The sequence below is a fragment of the Oncorhynchus kisutch genome, unplaced genomic scaffold (genome assembly GCF_002021735.2).
Source record: "Oncorhynchus kisutch isolate 150728-3 unplaced genomic scaffold, Okis_V2 Okis02a-Okis13b_hom, whole genome shotgun sequence".
NCBI classification, from domain to species: Eukaryota; Metazoa; Chordata; class Actinopteri; order Salmoniformes; family Salmonidae; genus Oncorhynchus; species Oncorhynchus kisutch.
The window spans coordinates 11,255,187-11,280,827 of NW_022261979.1; the positions used below are offsets into that span (position 1 = coordinate 11,255,187).

At 44.6% G+C, this 25,641-nt stretch overlaps 1 protein-coding gene across 1 annotated transcript in view; it reads right to left on the reverse strand.

Moving 5' to 3' along the window:
- Nucleotides 1–1,613: 1,613 nt before the first annotated feature.
- LOC116359260 (CUB and sushi domain-containing protein 3-like) overlaps nucleotides 1,614–25,641 on the reverse strand; it is a 547,528-nt gene continuing 523,500 nt past the window's right edge. The window contains 8 exon segments of the mRNA XM_031811826.1: nucleotides 1,614–2,690; nucleotides 3,617–3,755; nucleotides 4,838–4,925; nucleotides 13,788–13,900; nucleotides 14,727–14,885; nucleotides 15,947–16,012; nucleotides 18,528–18,707; nucleotides 25,450–25,561. Of these exon segments, the coding sequence (XP_031667686.1) occupies nucleotides 2,531–2,690; nucleotides 3,617–3,755; nucleotides 4,838–4,925; nucleotides 13,788–13,900; nucleotides 14,727–14,885; nucleotides 15,947–16,012; nucleotides 18,528–18,707; nucleotides 25,450–25,561 (1,017 nt within the window). The 3' untranslated portion in view covers nucleotides 1,614–2,530.

A 25,641-nucleotide genomic window follows, 5' to 3' on the forward strand; every position in this document is an offset into this window, starting at 1 on the left:
TGATGATTTTTAATCATTTTCAAAATAACCTACACTTTCAAGGTCAGAATTTCTAACGCGAGTGGGGGGGGGGGGGGGGGGGTGTAGCTTCGAGGACAACAATCACGAGAGCAGCTGCTCAGCGATTTGACAGCTCCAACATCGCTAAAACATCAGCTACGTAGGTGTCTGGTATCGCCGGATAATGCTTGATCTGATTGAGGCCTTAAGTCTGAGATACGTTCTTAAATCAGATCCAGGGGAATTAAACCGAGCCATGCAGAGAGAGTGGATATAATAATACTACTACTACTACTACTACTACTACTACTACTACTACTACTACTACTACTACTACGACTACTACGACTACTGGGGGGGGGGGGAACTAGCAGACAGACCTGGGTTCAAGTAAGATTTGATACATTTGTATTGTGTTGTTGTGATCAGACGAATGAGTCAACTCTATATGTATTTTAAATATGTCCTAGAAAATCAAATCAATCGATCGATCGATATAATTTAAAATATTCTATTTGGGCTTTATTGAGCAATTAGTGACTTGCTAAGTCATCTAGTCTGCTCTCTTCCTGTTCACCACAGTTTACTCAGAAATAATGTTCTGAAGGGAGGCTTTACAAAAAAATGATTTTTATGCTGTGCCTTCCTGTCGCAATTGAACCAAATAGAATAATCGCAATAGGACAAACCCCCTCCACCCCTCTGGGGCAGACTAGAGCAAAAGGACAAACCCCCTCCACCCCTCTGGGGCAGACTAGAGCAAAAGGACAAACCCCCTCCACCCCTCTGGGGCAGACTAGAGCAAAAGGACAAACCCCCTCCACCCCTCTGGGGCAGACTAGAGCAAAAGGACAAACCCCCTCCACCCCTCTGGGGCAGACTAGAGCAAAAGGACAAACCCCCTCCACCCCTCTGGGGCAGACTAGAGCAAAAGGACAAACCCCCTCCACCCCTCTGGGGCAGACTAGAGCAAAAGGACAAACCCCCTCCACCCCTCTGGGGCAGACTAGAGCAAAAGGACAAACCCCCTCCACCCCTCTGGGGCAGACTAGAGCAAAAGGACAAACCCCCTCCACCCCTCTGGGGCAGACTAGAGCAAAAGGACAAACCCCCTCCACCCCTCTGGGGCAGACTAGAGCAAAAGGACAAACCCCCTCCACCCCTCTGGGGCAGACTAGAGCAAAAGGACAAACCCCCTCCACCCCTCTGGGGCAGACTAGAGCAAAAGGACAAACCCCCTCCACCCCTCTGGGGCAGACTAGAGCAAAAGGACAAACCCCCTCCACCCCTCTGGGGCAGACTAGAGCAAAAGGACAAACCCCCTCCACCCCTCTGGGGCAGACTAGAGCAAAAGGACAAACCCCCTCCACCCCTCTGGGGCAGACTAGAGCAAAAGGACAAACCCCCTCCACCCCTCTGGGGCAGACTAGAGCAAAAGGACAAACCCCCTCCACCCCTCTGGGGCAGACTAGAGCAAAAGGACAAACCCCCTCCACCCCTCTGGGGCAGACTAGAGCAAAAGGACAAACCCCCTCCACCCCTCTGGGGCAGACTAGAGCAAAAGGACAAACCCCCTCCACCCCTCTGGGGCAGACTAGAGCAAAAGGACAAACCCCCTCCACCCCTCTGGGGCAGACTAGAGCAAAAGGACAAACCCCCTCCACCCCTCTGGGGCAGACTAGAGCAAAAGGACAAACCCCCTCCACCCCTCTGGGGCAGACTAGAGCAAAAGGCTAAAGGAATTTGAATAATATTTGAACCCAGCTCTGATAACTTCCATCTGGAAAAGACTAGGGTTCCATTTGGTTGCCTTAACGACGCTCCATTGTTTGCGTTGACTGTTGCCTTAACGACGCTCCATTGTTTGCGATGACTGTTGCCTTAACGACGCTCCATTGTTCGCGTTGACTGTTGCCTTAACGACGCTCCATTGTTTGCGTTGACTGGAGCGTAAACGACTCGTGTACTAACATGTCAGGAAAGGCATTATTCACATAGCATCACTCTCAGAGTGCAGGTAGGAATAACTTCACCCATCAGGTGAAGATGTATTTTAAAAAGAGGACCGTCTCATTCTGCTTGCTGATTCACCCCGTCCATCATCCACAACACGCACAACTGTTGTTCCTGAAGGTGTGCTGTGCCTTCCTGTTTCCCGAGGCGGTGCTGTGCCTTCCTGTTTCCCGAGGCTGTGCTGTGCCTTCCTGTTTCCCGAGGCTGTGCTGTGCCTTCCTGTTTCCCGAGGCTGTGCTTTGCCTTCCTGTTTCCCGAGGCTGTGCTGTGCCTTCCTGTTTCCCAAGGCGGTGCTGTGCCGTCTTCAGAAACTCGTTGCAGACAGATATTATAAAAGACAAGACATCCATTTTTAAAAATGTTTTTACCAAAAGAACTCTCGGGCAATTCCGTTCGTCAGACAGCATCAATAAACCACAGTGCAGTGTTGCATCAAACCAGTGATGCATTTCTGAACAAGCTTTCCTGTTCGGCAAAAGCATTGTCAAACCCCGGTGCGTTTGGCACACCCACATCTTCAAACCACAGTGCATACGGTGTTGAGGTTGGGGTCGAAGCGAACCACTTTCCCCTCCGCAGACTTGGTGTTGGTGTCGTACATGGGGTTCTCATACGTCGCCTGGCCGTTGTTGTTCTCGTGGACTGAACAGCCGGTGTACTGGGTCTGATCTGTTTTCCTACAATATAGAGTACACACACACACACACACATCTGTCAATGAGACAATACTACTTCATCAATCTACTGTACAGCTTCTGTTTTAAAGCATCAACCACTTGTCAAATGTCAAGAACCTTTCTACTAACGGTGAAAACTGAAATATGTTCCACTTCTCTTTACACAAACAAACCCATAATAACAGGACGTGGTCCTGTGTGGCTTCCTGTACACTCACTGCACTGTGTGGCTTCCTGTACACTCACTGCACTGTGTGGCTTCCTGTACACTCACTGCACTGTGTGGCTTCCTGTACACTCACTGCACTGTGTGGCTTCCTGTACACTCACTGCACTGTGTGGCTTCCTGTACACTCACTGCACTGTGTGGCGTCCTGTACACTCACTGCACTGTGTGGCTTCCTGTACACTCACTGCACTGTGTGGCTTCCTGTACACTCACTGCACTGTGTGGCTTCCTGTACACTCACTGCACTGTGTGGCTTCCTGTACACTCACTGCACTGTGTGGCTTCCTGTACACTCACTGCACTGTGTGCCGTGGGAGAGAAGCCTCTGTCTAAGTGGCGTGTATTATTATTATCGGGTTGCCGAAGCTACGTACCGTTACCGAAGCTACGTACCGTTACCGAAGCTACGTACCGTTGCCGAAGCTACGTACCGTTACCGAAGCTACGTACCGTTACCGAAGCTACGTACCGTTGCCGAAGCTACGTACCGTTACCGAAGCTACGTACCGTTACCGAAGCTACGTACCGTTGCCGAAGCTACGTACCGTTGCCGAAGCTACGTACCGTTGCCGAAGCTACGTACCGTTGCCGAAGCTACGTACCGTTGCCGAAGCTACGTACCGTTGCCGAAGCTACGTACCGTTACCGAAGCTACGTACCGTTGCCGAAGCTACGTACCGTTGCCGAAGCTACGTACCGTTGTTTGTAGAGATAGAATCCCAGGCCTGCCAACACGAGGCCAAAGAAAGGTACCAGGATGGCTATGACCATAGAGCTGCTGTTGGAGACATGAGGAGGACCTGCAGTGGTGATGTTGATCTCTCTCACCTTCATACCTACATGGGGAACAAACCAGGAGCAGGAGGAGGAGGAGGAGGAGGAAGAGGAGGAAGAAGAGGAAGAGGAGGAGGAGGAGGAGGAAGAAGAGGAGGAAGAGGAGGAGGAGCAGGAAGAGGAGGAGGAGGAGGAGGAGGAGGAAGAGGAAGAGGAAGAGGAAGAGGAGGAGGAGGATGAAGAGGAGGAGGAGGAAGAGGAAGAGGAAGAGGAGGATGAGGAGGAGGTAGAGGAGGAAGAAGAGGAGGAAGAGGAAGAGGAGGAGGAGGAAGAGGAAGAGGAAGAGGAGGCGGATGAGGAGGAGGAAGTGGAGGAAGAAGAGGAGGAAGAGGAAGAGGAGGAGGAGCAGGAAGAGGAGGAGGAGGAGGAAGAGGAGGAAGAGGAAGAGGAAGAGGAAGAGGAAGAGGAGGAGGAGGAGGAGGAAGAGGAGGAAGAGGAGGAAGAGGAAGAGGAAGAGGAGGAAGAGGAGGAGGAGGAGGAATAGGAGGAAGAGGAGGAAGAAGAGGAGGAGGAAGAGGAAGAGGAAGAGGAGGAGGAAGAGGAGGAGGATGAAGAAGAATAAGAGGAGGAGGAAGAAGAGGACGAGGAGGAGGAGGGGAGGAGGAGGAAGAAGAGGACGAGGAGGAGGAGGGGAGGAGGAAGAAGAAGAAGAGGAAGAGGAGGACGAGGAGGAGGAGGAGGAAGAAGAGGATGAAGAAGAAGAAGAGGAGGAGGAAGAAGAGGAAGAGGAGGAGGAGGGGAGGAGGAGGAAGAAGAAGTGGAGGAAGTGGAGGAGGAGGAAGAGGAGGAGGAAGAAGTGGATGAAGAAGATGAATAGGAGGAAGAAGAAGAGGAGGAGGAGGAGGGGAGTAGGAGGTAGAAGAAGAGGAGGAAGAAGAGGAGGAAGAGGAGGAAGAAGAGGAAGAGGAAGAAGAATTGGAAGAGGAGGAGGAGGAACAGGAAGATGGCGAGGAAGCGGAAGATGAATTGGAAGGGGAGGAGGAGGAGGACGAACAGGAAGAGGAGGACGACACAATGTTGGTGGTTACAATTGTCAAATGTGTAATTGTTGTGATAAGATTGAGTAGTTCTAAATCCTACCTACCTAGTCTCTGCAGCCCGAACTGTCCATAGTCTTTCCCCTCGATGAAGCCTTGGAATACATAACTGCCCCCGTCAGGTTCAGCTGAGACCTTTCACAGGAGATAAAAGAAAAACAGTGAACTTCTACTTTGTTCAGACATGTAAAACCCATCTCGTTGAAATGAGTTACTGATGTCTTCTGTCAATAACTCCTTATAAGGGGTCTGTCTGCCACACAGTCCTACCATGTTACTGTCTGTCTGCCACACAGTCCTACCATGTTACTGTCTGTCTGCCACACAGTCCTACCATGTTTCTGTCTGTCTGCCGCACAGTCCTACCATGTTTCTGTCTGTCTGCCGCACAGTCCTACCATGTTACTGTCTGCCGTACAGTCCTTCCATGTTACTGTCTGTCTGCCGTACAGTCCTACCATGTTTCTGTCTGTCTGCCACACAGTCCTACCATGTTACTGTCTGTCTGACACACAGTCCTACCATGTTACTGTCTGTCTGACACACAGTCCTACCATGTTACTGTCTGTCTGCCACACAGTCCTACCATGTTACTGTCCGTCTGTCTGCCGTGCAGTCCTACCATTTTACTGTCTGTCTGCCGTACAGTCCTACCATGTTACTGTCTGTCGTTCAGTACTACCATGTTACTGTCTGTCTGCCGTACAGTCCTACCATGTTACTGTCTGCCTTTCAGTCCAACCATGTTACTGTCTGTCTGCCGTACAGTCCTACCATGTTACTGTCTGTCTGTCTGCCGTTCAGTACTACCATGTTACTGTGTGTCTGTCTGCCGTACAGTCCTACCATGTTACTGTCTGCCGTTCAGTCCTACTATGTTACTGTCTGTCTGTCTGCCGTTCAGTGCTACCATGTTACTGTCTGTCTGTCTGCCGTACAGTCCTACCATGTTATTGTCTGTCTGCCGTGCAGTCCTACCATGTTACTGTCTGTCTGCCGTACAGTCCTACCATGTTACTGTCTGTCTGTCTGCCGTTCAGTACTACCATGTTACTGTCTGTCTGCCGTTCAGTCCTACCATGTTACTGTCTGTCTGCCACACAGTCCTACCATGTTACAGTCTGTCTGCCGTTCAGTCCTACCATGTTACTGTCTGTCTGCCACACAGCCCTACCATGTTACTGTCTGCCACACAGCCCTACCATGTTACTCTCTGCCACACAGTCCTACCATGTTACAGTCTGTCTGCCGTTCAGTCCTACCATGTTACTGTCTGTCTGCCACACGGCCCTACCATGTTACTGTCTGCCACACAGCCCTACCATGTTACTGTCTGCCGCACAGTCCTACCATGTTACTGTCTGCCGTACAGTCCTTCCATGTTACTGTCTGTCTGCCGTACAGTCCTACCATGTTTCTGTCTGTCTGCCACACAGTCCTACCATGTTACTGTCTGTCTGCCGTACAGTCCTACCATGTTTCTGTCTGTCTGCCGTACAGTCCTACCATGTTACTGTCTGTCTGCCGTACAGTCCTACCACGTTACTGTCTGTCTGCCGTACAGTCCTACCATGTTACTGTCTGTCTGCCGTTCAGTCCTACCATGTTACTGTCTGTCTGCCGTACAGTCCTACCATGTTTCTGTCTGTCTGCCGTACAGTCCTTCCATGTTACTGTCTGTCTGCCGTACAGTCCTACCATGTTACTGTCTGTCTGCCGTTCAGTCCTACCACGTTACTGTCTGTCTGCCACACAGCCCTACCATGTTACTGTCTGCCGTACAGTCCTTCCATGTTACTGTCTGTCTGCCGTACAGTCCTACCACGTTACTGTCTGTCTGCCGTACAGTCCTACCATGTTACTGTCTGTCTGACACACAGTCCTACCATGTTACTGTCTGTCTGACACACAGTCCTACCATGTTACTGTCTGTCTGCCACACAGTCCTACCATGTTACTGTCCGTCTGTCTGCCGTGCAGTCCTACCATTTTACTGTCTGTCTGCCGTACAGTCCTACCATGTTACTGTCTGTCGTTCAGTACTACCATGTTACTGTCTGTCGTACAGTCCTACCATGTTACTGTCTGCCTTTCAGTCCTACCATGTTACTGTCTGTCTGCCGTACAGTCCTACCATGTTACTGTCTGTCTGTCTGCCGTTCAGTACTACCATGTTACTGTGTGTCTGTCTGCCGTACAGTCCTACCATGTTACTGTCTGCCGTTCAGTCCTACTATGTTACTGTCTGTCTGTCTGCCGTTCAGTGCTACCATGTTACTGTCTGTCTGTCTGCCGTACAGTCCTACCATGTTACTGTCTGTCTGCCGTGCAGTCCTACCATGTTACTGTCTGTCTGCCGTACAGTCCTACCATGTTACTGTCTGTCTGTCTGCCGTTCAGTACTACCATGTTACTGTCTGTCTGCCATTCAGTCCTACCATGTTACTGTCTGTCTGCCACACAGTCCTACCATGTTACAGTCTGTCTGCCGTTCAGTCCTACCATGTTACTGTCTGTCTGCCACACAGCCCTACCATGTTACTGTCTGCCACACAGCCCTACCATGTTACTCTCTGCCACACAGTCCTACCATGTTACAGTCTGTCTGTCGTTCAGTCCTACCATGTTACTGTCTGTCTGCCACACAGCCCTACCATGTTACTGTCTGCCACACAGCCCTACCATGTTACTGTCTGCCGTTCAGTCCTACTATGTTACTGTCTGTCTGCCGTTCAGTCCTACCATGTTACTGTCTGTCTGTCGTTCAGTCCTACTATGTTACTGTCTGTCTGCCGTTCAGTCCTACCATGTTACTGTCTGTCTGCAGTTCAGTCCTACCATGTTACTGTCTGTCTGCCGTTCAGTCCTACCATGCTACTGTCTGTCTGCCACACAGTCCTACCATGTTACTGTCTGTCTGCCGTTCAGTCCTACCATGCTACTGTCTGTCTGCCACACAGTCCTACCATGTTACTGTCTGTCTGCCGTTCAGTCCTACCATGCTACTGTCTATCTGCCACACAGTCCTACCATGTTACTGTCTGTCTGCCGTTCAGTCCTACCATGCTACTGTCTGTCTGCCACACAGTCCTACCATGTTACTGTCTGTCTGCCGTTCAGTCCTACCATGCTACTGTCTGTCTGCCACACAGTCCTACCATGTTACTGTCTGTCTGCCGTTCAGTCCTACCATGTTACTGTCTGTCTGCCACACAGTCCTACCATGTTACAGTCTGTCTGCCGTTCAGTCCTACCATGTTACTGTCTGTCTGCCACACAGCCCTACCATGTTACTGTCTGCCACACAGCCCTACCATGTTACTGTCTGCCACACAGTCCTACCATGTTACAGTCTGTCTGCCGTTCAGTCCTACCATGTTACTGTCTGTCTGCCACACAGCCCTAACATGTTACTGTCTGCCACACAGCCCTACCATGTTACTGTCTGCCGTTCAGTCCTACTATGTTACTGTCTGTCTGCCGTTCAGTCCTACCATGTTACTGTCTGTCTGTCGTTCAGTCCTACTATGTTACTGTCTGTCTGCCGTTCAGTCCTACCATGTTACTGTCTGTCTGCCGTTCAGTCCTACCATGTTACTGTCTCTCTGCCGTTCAGTCCTACCATGCTACTGTCTGTCTGCCACACAGTCCTACCATGTTACTGTCTGTCTGCCGTTCAGTCCTACCATGCTACTGTCTGTCTGCCACACAGTCCTACCATGTTACTGTCTGTCTGCCGTTCAGTCCTACCATGCTACTGTCTGTCTGCCACACAGTCCTACCATGTTACTGTCTGTCTGCTGTTCAGTCCTACCATGCTACTGTCTGTCTGCCACACAGTCCTACCATGTTACTGTCCTTTAAAGTTCTCAGTACTGTAGAGAAGTTGGTTAATAGTCCAATTCGACAGGCAGTTCTTCTGGATGTTTAATTAACATATAGTCAAAGCAGCAAAGTTACGGAAGCCAAGAGAGGCACTAAACATAGTCAGTATACTGTTCCATACATCACAGAGAGTTGAATCATATAACCATGGTCAGTATACTGTTCCATACATCACAGAGAGTTGAATCATATAACCATGGTCAGTATACTAACTGTTCCATACATCACAGAGAGTTGAATCATATAACCATGGTCAGTATACTAACTGTTCCATACATCACAGAGAGTTGAATCATATAACCATGGTCAGTATACTAACTGTTCCATACATCACAGAGAGTTGAATCATATAACCATGGTCAGTATACTGTTCCATACATCACAGAGAGTTGAATCATATAACCATGGTCAGTATACTAACTGTTCCATACATCACAGAGAGTTGAATCATATAAACATGGTCAGTATACTAACTGTTCCATACATCACAGAGAGTTGAATCATATAACCATGGTCAGTATACTAACTGTTCCATACATCACAGAGAGTTGAATCATATAAACATGGTCAGTATACTAACTGTTCCATACATCACAGAGAGTTGAATCATATAACCATGGTCAGTATACTAACTGTTCCATACATCACAGAGAGTTGAATCATATAACCATGGTCAGTATACTGTTCCATACATCACAGAGAGTTGAATCATATAACCATGGTCAGTATACTAACTGTTCCATACATCACAGAGAGTTGAATCATATAACCATGGTCAGTATACTGTTCCATACATCACAGAGAGTTGAATCATATAACCATGGTCAGTATACTGTTCCATACATCACAGAGAGTTGAATCATATAACCATGGTCAGTATACTGTTCCATACATCACAGAGAGTTGAATCATATAACCATGGTCAGTATACTGTTCCATACATCACAGAGAGTTGAATCATATAACCATGGTCAGTATACTAACTGTTCCATACATCACAGAGAGTTGAATCATATAACCATGGTCAGTATACTGTTCCATACATCACAGAGAGTTGAATCATATAAACATAGTCAGTATACTGTTCCATACATCACAGAGAGTTGAATCATATAACCATGGTCAGTATACTGTTCCATACATCACAGAGAGTTGAATCATATAACCATGGTCAGTATACTGTTCCATACATCACAGAGAGTTGAATCATATAACCATGGTCAGTATACTAACTGTTCCATACATCACAGAGAGTTGAATCATATAACCATGGTCAGTATACTGTTCCATACATCACAGAGAGTTGAATCATATAAACATAGTCAGTATACTGTTCCATACATCACAGAGAGTTGAATCATATAACCATGGTCAGTATACTAACTGTTCCATACATCACAGAGAGTTGAATCATATAACCATGGTCAGTATACTGTTCCATACATCACAGAGAGTTGAATCATATAAACATGGTCAGTATACTAACTGTTCCATACATCACAGAGAGTTGAATCATATAAACATGGTCAGTATACTAACTGTTCCATACATCACAGAGAGTTGAATCATATAACCATGGTCAGTATACTGTTCCATACATCACAGAGAGTTGAATCATATAAACATGGTCAGTATACTAACTGTTCCATACATCACAGAGAGTTGAATCATATAACCATGGTCAGTATACTAACTGTTCCATACATCACAGAGAGTTGAATCATATAACCATGGTCAGTATACTAACTGTTCCATACATCACAGAGAGTTGAATCATATAAACATGGTCAGTATACTGTTCCATACATCACAGAGAGTTGAATCATATAACCATGGTCAGTATACTGTTCCATACATCACAGAGAGTTGAATCATATAACCATGGTCAGTATACTGTTCCATACATCACAGAGAGTTGAATCATATAACCATGGTCAGTATACTAACTGTTCCATACATCACAGAGAGTTGAATCATATAAACATGGTCAGTATACTAACTGTTCCATACATCACAGAGAGTTGAATCATATAACCATGGTCAGTATACTGTTCCATACATCACAGAGAGTTGAATCATATAAACATGGTCAGTATACTAACTGTTCCATACATCACAGAGAGTTGAATCATATAAACATGGTCAGTATACTGTTCCATACATCACAGAGAGTTGAATCATATAACCATGGTCAGTATACTGTTCCATACATCACAGAGAGTTGAATCATATAAACATGGTCAGTATACTAACTGTTCCATACATCACAGAGAGTTGAATCATATAAACATGGTCAGTATACTGTTCCATACATCACAGAGAGTTGAATCATATAACCATGGTCAGTATACTAACTGTTCCATACATCACAGAGAGTTGAATCATATAACCATGGTCAGTATACTGTTCCATACATCACAGAGAGTTGAATCATATAACCATGGTCAGTATACTAACTGTTCCATACATCACAGAGAGTTGAATCATATAACCATGGTCAGTATACTAACTGTTCCATACATCACAGAGAGTTGAATCATGTAACCATGGTCAGTATACTGTTCCATACATCACAGAGAGTTGAATCATATAAACATGGTCAGTATACTAACTGTTCCATACATCACAGAGAGTTGAATCATATAAACATGGTCAGTATACTGTTCCATACATCACAGAGAGTTGAGTCATATAACCATGGTCAGTATACTGTTCCATACATCACAGAGAGTTGAATCATATAAACATGGTCAGTATACTGTTCCATACATCACAGAGAGTTGAATCATATAACCATGGTCAGTATACTGTTCCATACATCACAGAGAGTTGAATCATATAACCATGGTCAGTATACTGTTCCATACATCACAGAGAGTTGAATCATATAAACATGGTCAGTATACTGTTCCATACATCACAGAGAGTTGAATCATATAACCATGGTCAGTATACTGTTCCATACATCACAGAGAGTTGAATCATATAACCATGGTCAGTATACTAACTGTTCCATACATCACAGAGAGTTGAATCATATAACCATGGTCAGTATACTAACTGTTCCATACATCACAGAGAGTTGAATCATATAACCATGGTCAGTATACTAACTGTTCCATACATCACAGAGAGTTGAATCATATAACCATGGTCAGTATACTAACTGTTCCATACATCACAGAGAGTTGAATCATATAACCATGGTCAGTATACTAACTGTTCCATACATCACAGAGAGTTGAATCATATAAACATGGTCAGTATACTAACTGTTCCATACATCACAGAGAGTTGAATCATATAACCATGGTCAGTATACTAACTGTTCCATACATCACAGAGAGTTGAATCATATAACCATGGTCAGTATACTAACTGTTCCATACATCACAGAGAGTTGAATCATATAACCATGGTCAGTATACTGTTCCATACATCACAGAGAGTTGAATCATATAACCATGGTCAGTATACTAACTGTTCCATACATCACAGAGAGTTGAATCATATAACCATGGTCAGTATACTGTTCCATACATCACAGAGAGTTGAATCATATAACCATGGTCAGTATACTGTTCCATACATCACAGAGAGTTGAATCATATAAACATGGTCAGTATACTGTTCCATACATCACAGAGAGTTGAATCATATAACCATGGTCAGTATACTAACTGTTCCATACATCACAGAGAGTTGAATCATATAACCATGGTCAGTATACTAACTGTTCCATACATCACAGAGAGTTGAATCATATAACCATGGTCAGTATACTAACTGTTCCATACATCACAGAGAGTTGAATCATATAACCATGGTCAGTATACTGTTCCATACATCACAGAGAGTTGAATCATATAACCATGGTCAGTATACTAACTGTTCCATACATCACAGAGAGTTGAATCATATAACCATGGTCAGTATACTAACTGTTCCATACATCACAGAGAGTTGAATCATATAACCATGGTCAGTATACTAACTGTTCCATACATCACAGAGAGTTGAATCATATAACCATGGTCAGTATACTAACTGTTCCATACATCACAGAGAGTTGAATCATATAACCATGGTCAGTATACTAACTGTTCCATACATCACAGAGAGTTGAATCATATAAACATGGTCAGTATACTAACTGTTCCATACATCACAGAGAGTTGAATCATATAACCATGGTCAGTATACTAACTGTTCCATACATCACAGAGAGTTGAATCATATAACCATGGTCAGTATACTAACTGTTCCATACATCACAGAGAGTTGAATCATATAACCATGGTCAGTATACTGTTCCATACATCACAGAGAGTTGAATCATATAACCATGGTCAGTATACTAACTGTTCCATACATCACAGAGAGTTGAATCATATAACCATGGTCAGTATACTGTTCCATACATCACAGAGAGTTGAATCATATAACCATGGTCAGTATACTGTTCCATACATCACAGAGAGTTGAATCATATAAACATGGTCAGTATACTGTTCCATACATCACAGAGAGTTGAATCATATAACCATGGTCAGTATACTAACTGTTCCATACATCACAGAGAGTTGAATCATATAACCATGGTCAGTATACTAACTGTTCCATACATCACAGAGAGTTGAATCATATAACCATGGTCAGTATACTAACTGTTCCATACATCACAGAGAGTTGAATCATATAACCATGGTCAGTATACTGTTCCATACATCACAGAGAGTTGAATCATATAACCATGGTCAGTATACTAACTGTTCCATACATCACAGAGAGTTGAATCATATAACCATGGTCAGTATACTGTTCCATACATCACAGAGAGTTGAATCATATAACCATGGTCAGTATACTGTTCCATACATCACAGAGAGTTGAATCATATAACCATGGTCAGTATACTAACTGTTCCATACATCACAGAGAGTTGAATCATATAAACAATTTGCAACATCAGATTTGTTGAATCAATTGTTTTTGTAAACGTTACCATAGTGAAAACAGAGACTCCTGTGTTAGAAAGTAAAACACAGTGAAGGTCTTCTACAGTTATACTACAGTCGACAGCCTGACTCTAGGGTATCCCAGGGTACTTACAAAACCATCCATAGCCCAGGTCTCCTCGGTAACCCGGCTATACGTGCTGTGGGCCAGGGCTTTCATGTGGTACAGCAGGAGCATTAACCTGGCCTCGCGGTTCTTATACACTCCTAGAGGAGAGGAGAGGAGGGGAGAGGAAGGGAAGGGGAGAGGGAAGGGGAGGAGAGGAAGAGAGGGAAGGGAAGGGGAGAGGAGTGGAGAGATGAGTGGAGAGGAGGGGAGAGGGGAGGGAAGGGGATAGGAGAGGAGAGGAGAGGAGAGGAGAGGAGAGGAGAGGAGAGGAGAGGGGAGAGGAGAGGAGAGGAGAGGAGAGGAGAGGAGAGGAGAGGAGAGGAGAGGAGAGGAGAGGAGAGGAGAGGAGAGGAGAGGAGAGGAGAGGAGAGGAGAGGAGAGGAGAGGAGAGGAGAGGAGAGGAGAGGAGAGGGGAGAGGAGGAGAGAGATGAGTGGAGAGGGAAGGGGAGGGGAGGGGATAGGAGACGAGATGGAGGGGAGGGGAGAGGAGGGGAGGAGAGATGAGAGGAGAGGAGAGATGAGTGGAGAGGAGGGGAGGGGAGAGGATAGGAGGGGAGGTGTAAGAGAGGGAAGGGAAGGGAAGGGGAGGGAGGGGAGGGGGTGGAGGGGAGGGGATAGGAGGTGGAGGGGAGGGGATAGGAGGTGGAGGGGAGGGGATAGGATAGGAGGGGAGGTGTAAGAGAGGGAAGGGAAGGGGAGGGAAGGGGATAGGAGAGGAGGGGAGGGAAAAGGAGAGGAGAGGGAAGGGGGAGAGGAGTCAGCACAAATTACAATAGACCTCTTTTCAACCAATTCGATTTCTGCCAGTAAACTGATGAATACGGTGAGACAAAACCACAACATGCATGTAACAACAACAACAACAACAACAACAACAACAAACAACTAAAAGCAGAAAAAGGTGACATGATAAACGAACGTACCAGAGAGCAGGAATTCCACGTTGCTGTCGTTTAGCGTCGCGTTCACTATTCCCGTGCTGCTATTAAAATGAGTGACGGTCAAAGTCATCGGTTGTTTCTGACTCTTATAATCATAGGAGCCTCTCCAAATGAAATCAGGGGCGAAGACGTCATCAGGGACTGGAATACAGGACGGTACAGACCTCAGCAATACAGATCATTCATTACGTAGAGCCATATAAAACATTAGGATTTATTTATTTCATTTGTTGTTTATTTTTCCCTTCCATTTCTATGTCATGGAAAGAGCAGGTGTTCTTCATGTTTTATCCACTCAGTATGGATAATTACCATAAGTGGCTATGAAACAATCACCTTTGTAAATGTACTGTATTCTTCTTATCATGTAAATTTACTGTATTCTTCTTATCATGTAAATTTACTGTATTCTTCTTACCATGTAAATTTACTGTATTCTTCTTACCATGTAAATTTACTGTATTCTTCATACCATGTATATTTACTGTATTCTTCTTACCATGTAAATTTACTGTATTCTTCTTACCATGTAAATTTACTGTATTCTTCATACCATGTATATTTACTGTATTCTTCTTATCATGTAAAGTTACTGTATTCTTCTTATCATGTAAAGTTACTGTATTCTTCTTATCATGTAAAGTTACTGTATTCTTCTTATCATGTAAAGTTACTGTATTCTTCTTATCATGTAAAGTTACTGTATTCTTCTTATCATGTAAAGTTACTGTATTCTTCTTATCATGTAAAGTTACTGTATTCTTCTTATCATGTAAAGTTACTGTATTCTTCTTGTCATGTAAAGTTACTGTATTCTTCTTATCATGTAAAGTTACTGTATTCTTCTTATCATGTAAAGTTACTGTATTCTTCTTATCATGTAAAGTTACTGTATTCTTCTTGTCATGTAAATTTACTGTATTCTTCTTATCATGTACATTTTCTGTATTCTTCTTACCATGTAAATTGACTGTAAAAATTCTTATCATGTAAAGTTACTGTATTCTTCTTATCATGTAAAGTTACTGTATTCTTCTTATCATGTAACGTTACTGTATTCTTCTTATCATGTAAAGTTACTGTATTCTTCTTATCATGTAAAGTTACTGTATTCTTCTTATCATGTAAAGTTACTGTATTCTTCTTATCATGTACATTTACTGTATTCTTCTTATCGTGTAAATTTACTGTATTCTTCTTACCGTGAATGTTGGGGCTTGGCGTTCCCTGTAAGGTTGTGGTAGGTTTCTCCGTCTGTTTGGAGCCCACTGGAAAGAAACATAGAATTATGTATCTCACAAATCGGCGCTGTTTCAGAGCACAGCAGTAACACCCTCGGGATGTTATCAAAAATAAACACTTTCATGACTGTGTTGCTAACACAGTAACTCTCCTTAATGTTGCAGAGCCTGCAAGGAAGATACATACTGTGTGTGTGTGTGTGTGTGTGGGTGCACATTTTACATCAGCTCTCAGAGAATAGAGTTTCTAACGCAACACAACATGACAGTTACTGAGATACAACGGCACCGCGGAAAATATGAAGACGCTTCTTCCAGGTGCTGTTTATGGCAGGAAGAGATTCTTCCAGGTGCTGTTTATGGCAGGAAGAGATTCTTCCAGGTGCTGTTTATGGCAGGAAGAGATTCTTCCAGGTGCTGTTTATGACAGGAAAAGAGTCTTCCAGGTGCTGTTTACGGCAGGAAGAGATTCTTCCAGGTGCTGTTTATGGCAGGAAGAGATTCTTCCAGGTGCTGTTTATGGTAGGAAGAGATTCTTCCAGGTGCTGTTTATGGCAGGAAGAGATTCTTCCAGGTGCTGTTTATGACAGGAAGAGATTCTTCCAGGTGCTGTTTATGGCAGGAAGAGATTCTTTCCAGGTGCTGTTTATGGCAGGAAGAGATTCTTTCCAGGTGCTGTTTACGGCAGGAAGAGATTCTTCCAGGTGCTGTTTACGACAGGAAGAGATTCTTCCAGGTGCTGTTTACGGCAGGAAGAGATCCTTCCAGGTGCTGTTTACGGCAGGAAGAGATTCTTTCCAGGTGCTGTGTATGGCAGGAAGAGATTCTTCCAGGTGCTGTTTACGGCAGGAAGAGATTCTTCCAGGTGCTGTTTACGACAGGAAGAGATTCTTTCCAGGTGCTGTGTATGGCAGGAAGAGAGTCTTCCAGGTGTTGTTTACGGCAGGAAGAGATCCTTCCAGGTGTTGTTTATGGCAGGAAGAGAGTCTTCCAGGTGCTGTTTTCGACAGGAAGAGATTCTTCCCATTGCTGCTGATGGCAGGAAGTAAGTATCAAAAACAACAGAATGTAAAAACCACCGACTTGGAAAGGAAACGATCAACTGCCAGTCTTTTTAAAAGTTGCGTGAGCTTTCACATTGTGTTTTTGGACACTCAGTTCTGACATAACCATCACCTTGAAGTTGTTTCAGATCAAATGTATATCAATGTCTACTCTCAAAACCAAGTCCTACCAGCTTAGTCCTTTTGACAGTCTGTCACCAGTCTATCACCACAATCAAAGTCATGGTCAGAGAATAAGCAGGGAGGTGAACAGGTAGATGTCAGTGACCTGGACAATCTAGCTGCTGTTTCAACCTGAGTACTCAGCTGTTGTTCCAGTCATAACCAGCTTTCTACAGTACTTCTGTTCCAGTCACAACCAGCTTTCTACAGTACTTCTGTTCCAGTCACAACCAGCTTTCTACAGTACTTCTGTTCCAGTCACAACCAGCTTTCTACAGTACTTCTGTCCCAGTCACAACCAGCTTTCTACAGTACTTCTGTCCCAGTCACAACCAGCTTTCTACAGTACTTCTGTTCCAGTCATAACCAGCTTTCTACAGTACTTCTGTCCAGTCATAACCAGCTTTCTACAGTACTTCTGTTCCAGTCATAACCAGCTTTCTACAGTACTTCTGTCCCAGTCATAACCAGCTTTCTACAGTACTTCTGTTCCAACCATAACCAGCTTTCTACAGTAATTCTGTTCCAACCATAACCAGCTTTCTACAGTACTTCTGTTCCAACCATAACCAGCTTTCTACAGTACTTCTGTCCAGTCATAACCAGCTTTCTACAGTACTTCTGTTCCAGTCATAACCAGCTTTCTACAGTACTTCTGTCCCAGTCATAACCAGCTTTCTACAGTACTTCTGTTCCAACCATAACCAGCTTTCTACAGTACTTCTGTTCCAACCATAACCAGCTTTCTACAGTACTTCTGTTCCAGTCATAACCAGCTTTCTACAGTACTTCTGTTCCAACCATAACCAGCTTTCTACAGTACTTCTGTTCCAGTCACAACCAGCTTTCTACAGTACTTCTGTCCCAGTCATAACCAGCTTTCTACAGTACTTCTGTTCCAACCATAACCAGCTTTCTACAGTACTTCTGTCCCAGTCACAACCAGCTTTCTACAGTACTTCTGTTCCAGTCATAACCAGCTTTCTACAGTACTTCTGTCCAGTCATAACCAGCTTTCTACAGTACTTCTGTTCCAGTCATAACCAGCTTTCTACAGTACTTCTGTCCCAGTCATAACCAGATTTCTACAGTACTTCTGTTCCAACCATAACCAGCTTTCTACAGTACTTCTGTTCCAGTCATAACCAGCTTTCTACAGTACTTCTGTCCCAGTCATAACCAGCTTTCTACAGTACTTATTTTTCACATTTAGATATCTATTGTATGTTCTCATCACTGAAATTGTATCTCAGTAACTGTCAAGTTGTGTTGGAAACATATATCAATACCATAGTATAAAACCATCATTTCCCTACCTCTGCAGATGGGGACCTTACCGGTCCAGCTTCCATCAGACCTGCAGACCCTGTGTTCTGACCCCCCAGACAGGATGAAGCCAGGCTGGCAGGAGTAGAGCAGGGTGTAGCCATACGGAGCCAGCTCCATCCCAACCACGTCTGCATTGGGAGGGGACTTGGGCTGCTTACAGGAATGGGCTGCAGAAAGAACACACACACACAGAGAGTTAATCAGGGACGTGAACAGGGAAACATATTACAGAGGGGGGGGGGGGAAACAAACAAGAAATAACACTAGAAACCAGAAAACTTGAATGTGTATAATTATTCACCCCCTCAAAGTCAATACTTTGTAGAGACACCTTGTGCAGCAATTACAGCTGCAAGTCTCTTGGGGTATGTCTCTATAAGTTTGGCACATCTATCCACTGGGATTTTTGCCCATTCTTTCAAGGCAAAACTGTTTCAGCTCCATCAAGTTGGATGGGTTCCGCTGGTGTACAGCAATCTTTAAGTCATACCACAGATTCTCAATTGGATTGAGGTCTGAGCTTTGACTAGGCCATTCCAAGACATTTAAATGTTTCCCCGTAAACCATTTGAGTGTTGCTTTAGCAGTATGCTTAGGGTCATTGTCCTGCTGGAAGGTGAACCTCCGTCTCAGTCTCAAATGTTCAAAGTTTCAGATATTTTTTCATAACCCAACCGTGGTCTGTACTTCTCCACTACTTTGTCCCTGACCTGTTTTTATTTATTTATTTTTATTTTTATTTCACCTTTATTTAACCAGGTAGGCTAGTTGAGAACAAGTTCTCATTTGCAACTGCGACCTGGCCAAGATAAAGCATAGCAGTGTGAGCATACAACAAAGAGTTACACATGGAGTAAACAATTAACAAGTCAATAACACAGTAGAAAACGAAGGGGGGGTCTATATACAATGTGTGCAAAAGGCATGAGGAGGTAGTCAAATAATTACAATTTTGCAGATTAACACTGGAGTGATAAAAGATCAGATGGTCATGTACAGGTAGAGATATTGGTGTGCAGAAGAGCAGAAAAGTAAATAAATAAAAACAGTACGGGGATGAGGTAGGTGAAAAGGGTGGGCTATTTACCAATAGACTATGTACAGCTGCAGCGATCGGTTAGCTGCTCAGATAGCTGATGTTTGAAGTTGGTGAGGGAGATAAAAGTCTCCAACTTCAGCGATTTTTGCAATTCGTTCCAGTCACAGGCAGCAGAGTACTGGAACGAAAGGCGGCCAAATGAGGTGTTGGCTTTAGGGATGATCAGTGAGATACACCTGCTGGAGCGCGTGCTACGGATGGGTGTTGCCATCGTGACCAGTGAGCTGAGATAAGGCGGAGCTTTACCTAGCATAGACTTGTAGATGACCTGGAGCCAGTGGGTCTGGCGACGAATATGTAGCGAGGGCCAGCCGACTAGAGCATACAAGTCGCAGTGGTGGGTGGTATAAGGTGCTTTAGTGACAAAACGGATGGCACTGTGATAGACTGCATCCAGTTTGCTGAGTAGAGTGTTGGAAGCCATTTTGTAGATGACATCGCCGAAGTCGAGGATCGGTAGGATAGTCAGTTTTACTAGGGTAAGCTTGGCGGCTTGAGTGAAGGAGGCTTTGTTGCGGAATAGAAAGCCGACTCTTGATTTGATTTTCGATTGGAGATGTTTGATATGAGTCTGGAAGGAGAGTTTGCAGTCTAGCCAGACACCTAGGTACTTATAGACGTCCACATATTCTAGGTCGGAACCATCCAGGGTTCCGACCTAGAATTAAATAAAGTTAAATAAAGGTGTTCTCAACTAGCCTACCTGGTTAAATAAAGGTGTTCTCAACTAGCCTACCTGGTTAAATAAAGGTGTTCTCAACTAGCCTACCTGGTTAAATAAAGGTGTTCTCAACTAGCCTACCTGGTTAAATAAAGGTGTTCTCAACTAGCCTACCTGGTTAAATAAAGGTGTTCTCAACTAGCCTACCTGGTTAAATAAAGGTGTTCTCAACTAGCCTACCTGGTTAAATAAAGGTGTTCTCAACTAGCCTACCTGGTTAAATAAAGGTGTTCTCAACTAGCCTACCTGGTTAAATAAAGGTGTTCTCAACTAGCCTACCTGGTTAAATAAAGGTGTTCTCAACTAGCCTACCTGGTTAAATAAGGTGTTCTCAACTAGCCTACCTGGTTAAATAAAGGTGTTCTCAACTAGCCTACCTGGTTAAATAAAGGTGTTCTCAACTAGCCTACCTGGTTAAATAAAGGTGTTCTCAACTAGCCTACCTGGTTAAATAAAGGTGTTCTCAACTAGCCTACCTGGTTAAATAAAGGTGTTCTCAACTAGCCTACCTGGTTAAATAAAGGTGTTCTCAACTAGCCTACCTGGTTAAATAAAGGTGTTCTCAACTAGCCTACCTGGTTAAATAAAGGTGAAATAAAAAAAATAAAAAAATAAAAAATGAGTTGAAGGGTTCCTGAATCTACTAAACTAATGAGTTGAAGGGTTCCTGAATCTACTAAACTAATGAGTTGAAGGGTTCCTGAATCTACTAAACTAATGAGTTGAAGATATCCTGAATCTACTAAACTAATGAGTTGAAGGGTTCCTGAATCTACTAAACTAATGAGTTGAAGATATCCTGAATCTACTAAACTAATGAGTTGAAGGGTTCCTGAATCTACTAAACTAATGAGTTGAAAATATCCTGAATCTACTAAACTAATGAGTTGAAAATATCCTGAATCTACTAAACTAATGAGTTGAAAATATCCTGAATCTACTAAACTAATGAGTTGAAGGTATCCTGAATCTACTAAACTAATGAGTTGAAAATATCCTGAATCTACTAAACTAATGAGTTGAAAATATCCTGAATCTATTAAACTAATGAGTTGAAGGGTTCCTGAATCTATTAAACTAATGAGTTGAAGGTATCCTGAATCTACTAAACTAATGAGTTGAAGGTATCCTGAATCTACTAAACTAATGAGTTGAAGATATCCTGAATCTACTAAACTAATGAGTTGAAGATATCCTGAATCTACTAAACTAATGAGTTGAAGATATCCTGAATCTACTAAACTGATGAGTTGAAGATATCCTGAATCTACTAAACTAATGAGTTGAAGATATCCTGAATCTACTAAACTAATGAGTTGAAGATATCCTGAATCTACTAAACTACTGAGTTGAATATATCCTGAATCTACTAAACTAATGAGTTGAAAATATCCTGAATCTACTAAACTAATGAGTTGAAGCTTCCTGAATCTACTAAACTAAAGAGCTGAAGGTATCCTGAATCTATTAAACTAAAGAGCTGAAGATATCCTGAATCTACTAAACTAATGAGTTGAAAATATCCTGAATCTACTAAACTAATGAGTTGAAAATATCCTGAATCTACTAAACTAATGAGTTGAAGGTATCCTGAATCTACTAAACTAATGAGTTGAAAATATCCTGAATCTACTAAACTAATGAGTTGAAAATATCCTGAATCTATTAAACTAATGAGTTGAAGGGTTCCTGAATCTATTAAACTAATGAGTTGAAGGTATCCTGAATCTACTAAACTAATGAGTTGAAGGTATCCTGAATCTACTAAACTAATGAGTTGAAGATATCCTGAATCTACTAAACTAATGAGTTGAAGATATCCTGAATCTACTAAACTAATGAGTTGAAGATATCCTGAATCTACTAAACTGATGAGTTGAAGATATCCTGAATCTACTAAACTAATGAGTTGAAGATATCCTGAATCTACTAAACTAATGAGTTGAAAATATCCTGAATCTACTAAACTACTGAGTTGAATATATCCTGAATCTACTAAACTAATGAGTTGAAAATATCCTGAATCTACTAAACTAATGAGTTGAAGCTTCCTGAATCTACTAAACTAAAGAGCTGAAGGTATCCTGAATCTATTAAACTAAAGAGCTGAAGATATCCTGAATCTACTAAACTAATGAGTTGAAGATATGAGTTCATGACAGAGTCACAACAGTGAATTGGCCCTTCATGTTGTTTTAGTGACATTAACTCTAATAGAAAACAGGGAGGAGGAGAGGGCTATGTTCTGCTCCATCACAGAGAGAAGCTGGAGGAGGGAATGAGGGAGGAGGAGAGAGGAGGAGAGGGCTGTGTTCTGCTCCATCACAGAGAGAAGATGGAGGAGGCAATGAGGGAGGAGGAGAGAGGAGGAGAGGGCTGTGTTCTGCTCCATCACAGAGAGAAGATGGAGGAGGGAATGAGGGAGGAGGAGAGAGGAGGAGAGGAAGGAGGAGAGGGATGTGTTCTGCTCCATCACAGAGAGAAGATGGAGGAGGGAATGAGGGAGGAGGAGAGAGGAGGAGAGGGAGGAGGAGAGGGCTGTGTTCTGCTCCATCACAGAGAGAAGATGGAGGAGGGAATGAGGGAGGAGGAGACAGGAGGAGAGGGAGGAGGAGAGAGCTGTGTTCTGCTCCATCACAGAGAGAAGATGGAGGAGGGAATGAGGGAGGAGGAGAGAGGAGGAGAGGGAGGAGGGAAGGGCTGTGTTCTGCATCATCACAGAGAGAAGATGTAGGAGGGAATGAGGGAGGAGGAGAGAGGGAGGAGGAGAGAGGGAGGAGGAGGAGGGAGAAAGACAGTGTCTCAGTATTTCAGTCTCTCCCTGTGTCTCTCTATGTGTGTGTCTATCTCTTTCTCTGTCTCTCTCTGTGTCTCTCTCTCTCTCTCTCGGTGTCTCTCTCTCTGTGTCTCTCTCTCTGTGTCTCTCTCTCTCTGTCTCTCTCTCTCTCTCTCTCTCTCTCTCCCCTCTTCATCTCTCCCTCCCCCCCATCCCCCCATCTTTCTCACCCCCCTCTTCCCCTTCCTCTCCCCCCCTCTCTTCCTCCCTCCTCTCTCACTCTGAGATTCATCCAACTAATGTGTGTGTGTTAGGGAGCTGGTCCAGACCAAGGACTGACCAAGGACTGATTTTAATATGATGCTGAGAGTAGATGAAATGAGAGGTTGTGGCTGTCTTCAGCTGCAGGACGGCTCCCACACAGACATGAGTAAGAGGGGGACGTTCGGGAGGTAGAGGGAGGACTAGACAGGACAGGACCAGACAGGACAGGAGCACACAGGACCAGACAGGACAGAAGCAGACAGGACAGGACCAGACAGGACAGGAGCAGACAGGACATGAGCACATAGGAGCAGACAGGACAGGAGCAGACAGGACAGGAGCAGACAGGAGCAGACAGGACCAGACAGGACAGGAGAAGACAGGACCAGACAGGACAGGACCAGACGGGACAGGAGCAGACAGGACAGGAGCAGACAGGACAGGAGCCGACAGGACAGGACCAGACAGGACCAGACAGGAGCAGATAGGACAGGAGAACACAGGACCAGACAGGACAGGACCAGACAGGAGCAGACAGGACAGGAGCAGACAGGACATGAGCACATAGGAGCAGACAGGACAGGAGCAGACAGGACAGGAGCAGACAGGACCAGACAGGACCAGACAGGACAGGAGAAGACAGGACCAGACAGGACAGGACCAGACGGGACAGGGGCAGACAGGACAGGAGCAGACAGGACAGGAGCCGACAGGACAGGACCAGACAGGACCAGACAGGAGCAGATAGGACAGGAGCACACAGGACCAGACAGGACAGGACCAGACAGGAGCAGACAGGACAGGAGCAGACAGGACCAGCCAGGACAGGAGCAGACAGGACAGGAGCTGACAGGACAGGACCAGACAGGACCAGACAGGAGCAGATAGGACAGGAGCACACAGGACCAGACAGGACAGGACCAGACAGGACAGGAGAAGACAGGACAGGACCAGACAGGACAGGAGCAGCCAGGACAGGACCAGACAGGACAGGACCAGACAGGACAGGACCAGACAGGACAGGACCACCTCACATGGCAGTGCAGTAGACAGATCAGACAGACCACTGAGATACTGTACATAAATAACCATACAGGCACACCATTGGGGTACGGCTGGAGGATACAGACGTTGTATTAGCTAACAAATTAATTTTTCCATCAAAGGGTAATTCCAATGGGAATTCTGTCTAGGGGAGTAGTTATGATAATAGTGATTATGAAACATAATTTTCATCAGCAATAAATCATAATCCTATGCAAATGTGTACAGTAGTAATGTTTCCTTTTAACGTTGGATGAATAAGTGTAAATAGCAGGCACTTATCACTCTTAAAATACTAACGTTGAATTCATCAGTCGTGTGTTTACTCCACATGTGATGTGGCGGGTCCCAGAGGACAAGCCCCTCTGGCTTTGGGAAACGGACAGCGATTGGCCAGGCAACATTCTACACACTTCATAGAGAAACTGACAGCGATTGGCCAGGCAACATTCTACACACTTCACAGGGAAACTGACAGCGATTGGCCAGGCAACATTCTACACACTTCATAGGGAAACTGACAGCGATTGGCCCGGCAACATTCTACACACTTCAGGCTACCCTACACATCAGTAATCATGTCAACAACACTTCACTGGCAGACACACTCATAATGGCATGGTGTTGATTGCAGAGTGGAGCAGGAGATGTGAAGTGGAGAGGAGGGAGGACGGAGAAGAGAGGAGAGAGGATAGAGGACTGAGGAAGAGGAGAGAGGATAGAGGATAGAGGACTGAGGAAGAGGAGAGGTTGTGAGAGCAGAGAGAGGACTGAGGAAGAGGAGAGAAGAGAGAGGAAAGAGCAAAGAGAGAGAGAGGAGAGAGGACTGCAGAAGAGGAGAGAGGGGATAGGAAGAGGAGAGAGGAGGGGGAACTGAGGAATAGGAGAGGGGACTGAAGAATAAGAGAGGGGAGAGAGGAGAGAGGAGAGGTGGAAGGAGAAGAGAGACAGACAAGAAGAGGTCAGGAGAGGAAGATGACAAAGGAAGAGATAAGGAGAGCTCACGGATGCATGTTGGCTGAGAGCCGCTCCAGGTGAGGTCAGACAGGCAGAGTCGGGTGGTGGAACCCTGGAGTAGGTGGCCCTGCTGGCACTGGAACTCCACCTTACTGCCCACCTGGTTCAGAGAGACAGACATTACTAAACTCCTTACTGCCCACCTGGTTCAGACAGACAGACAGACAGACAGACGGACGG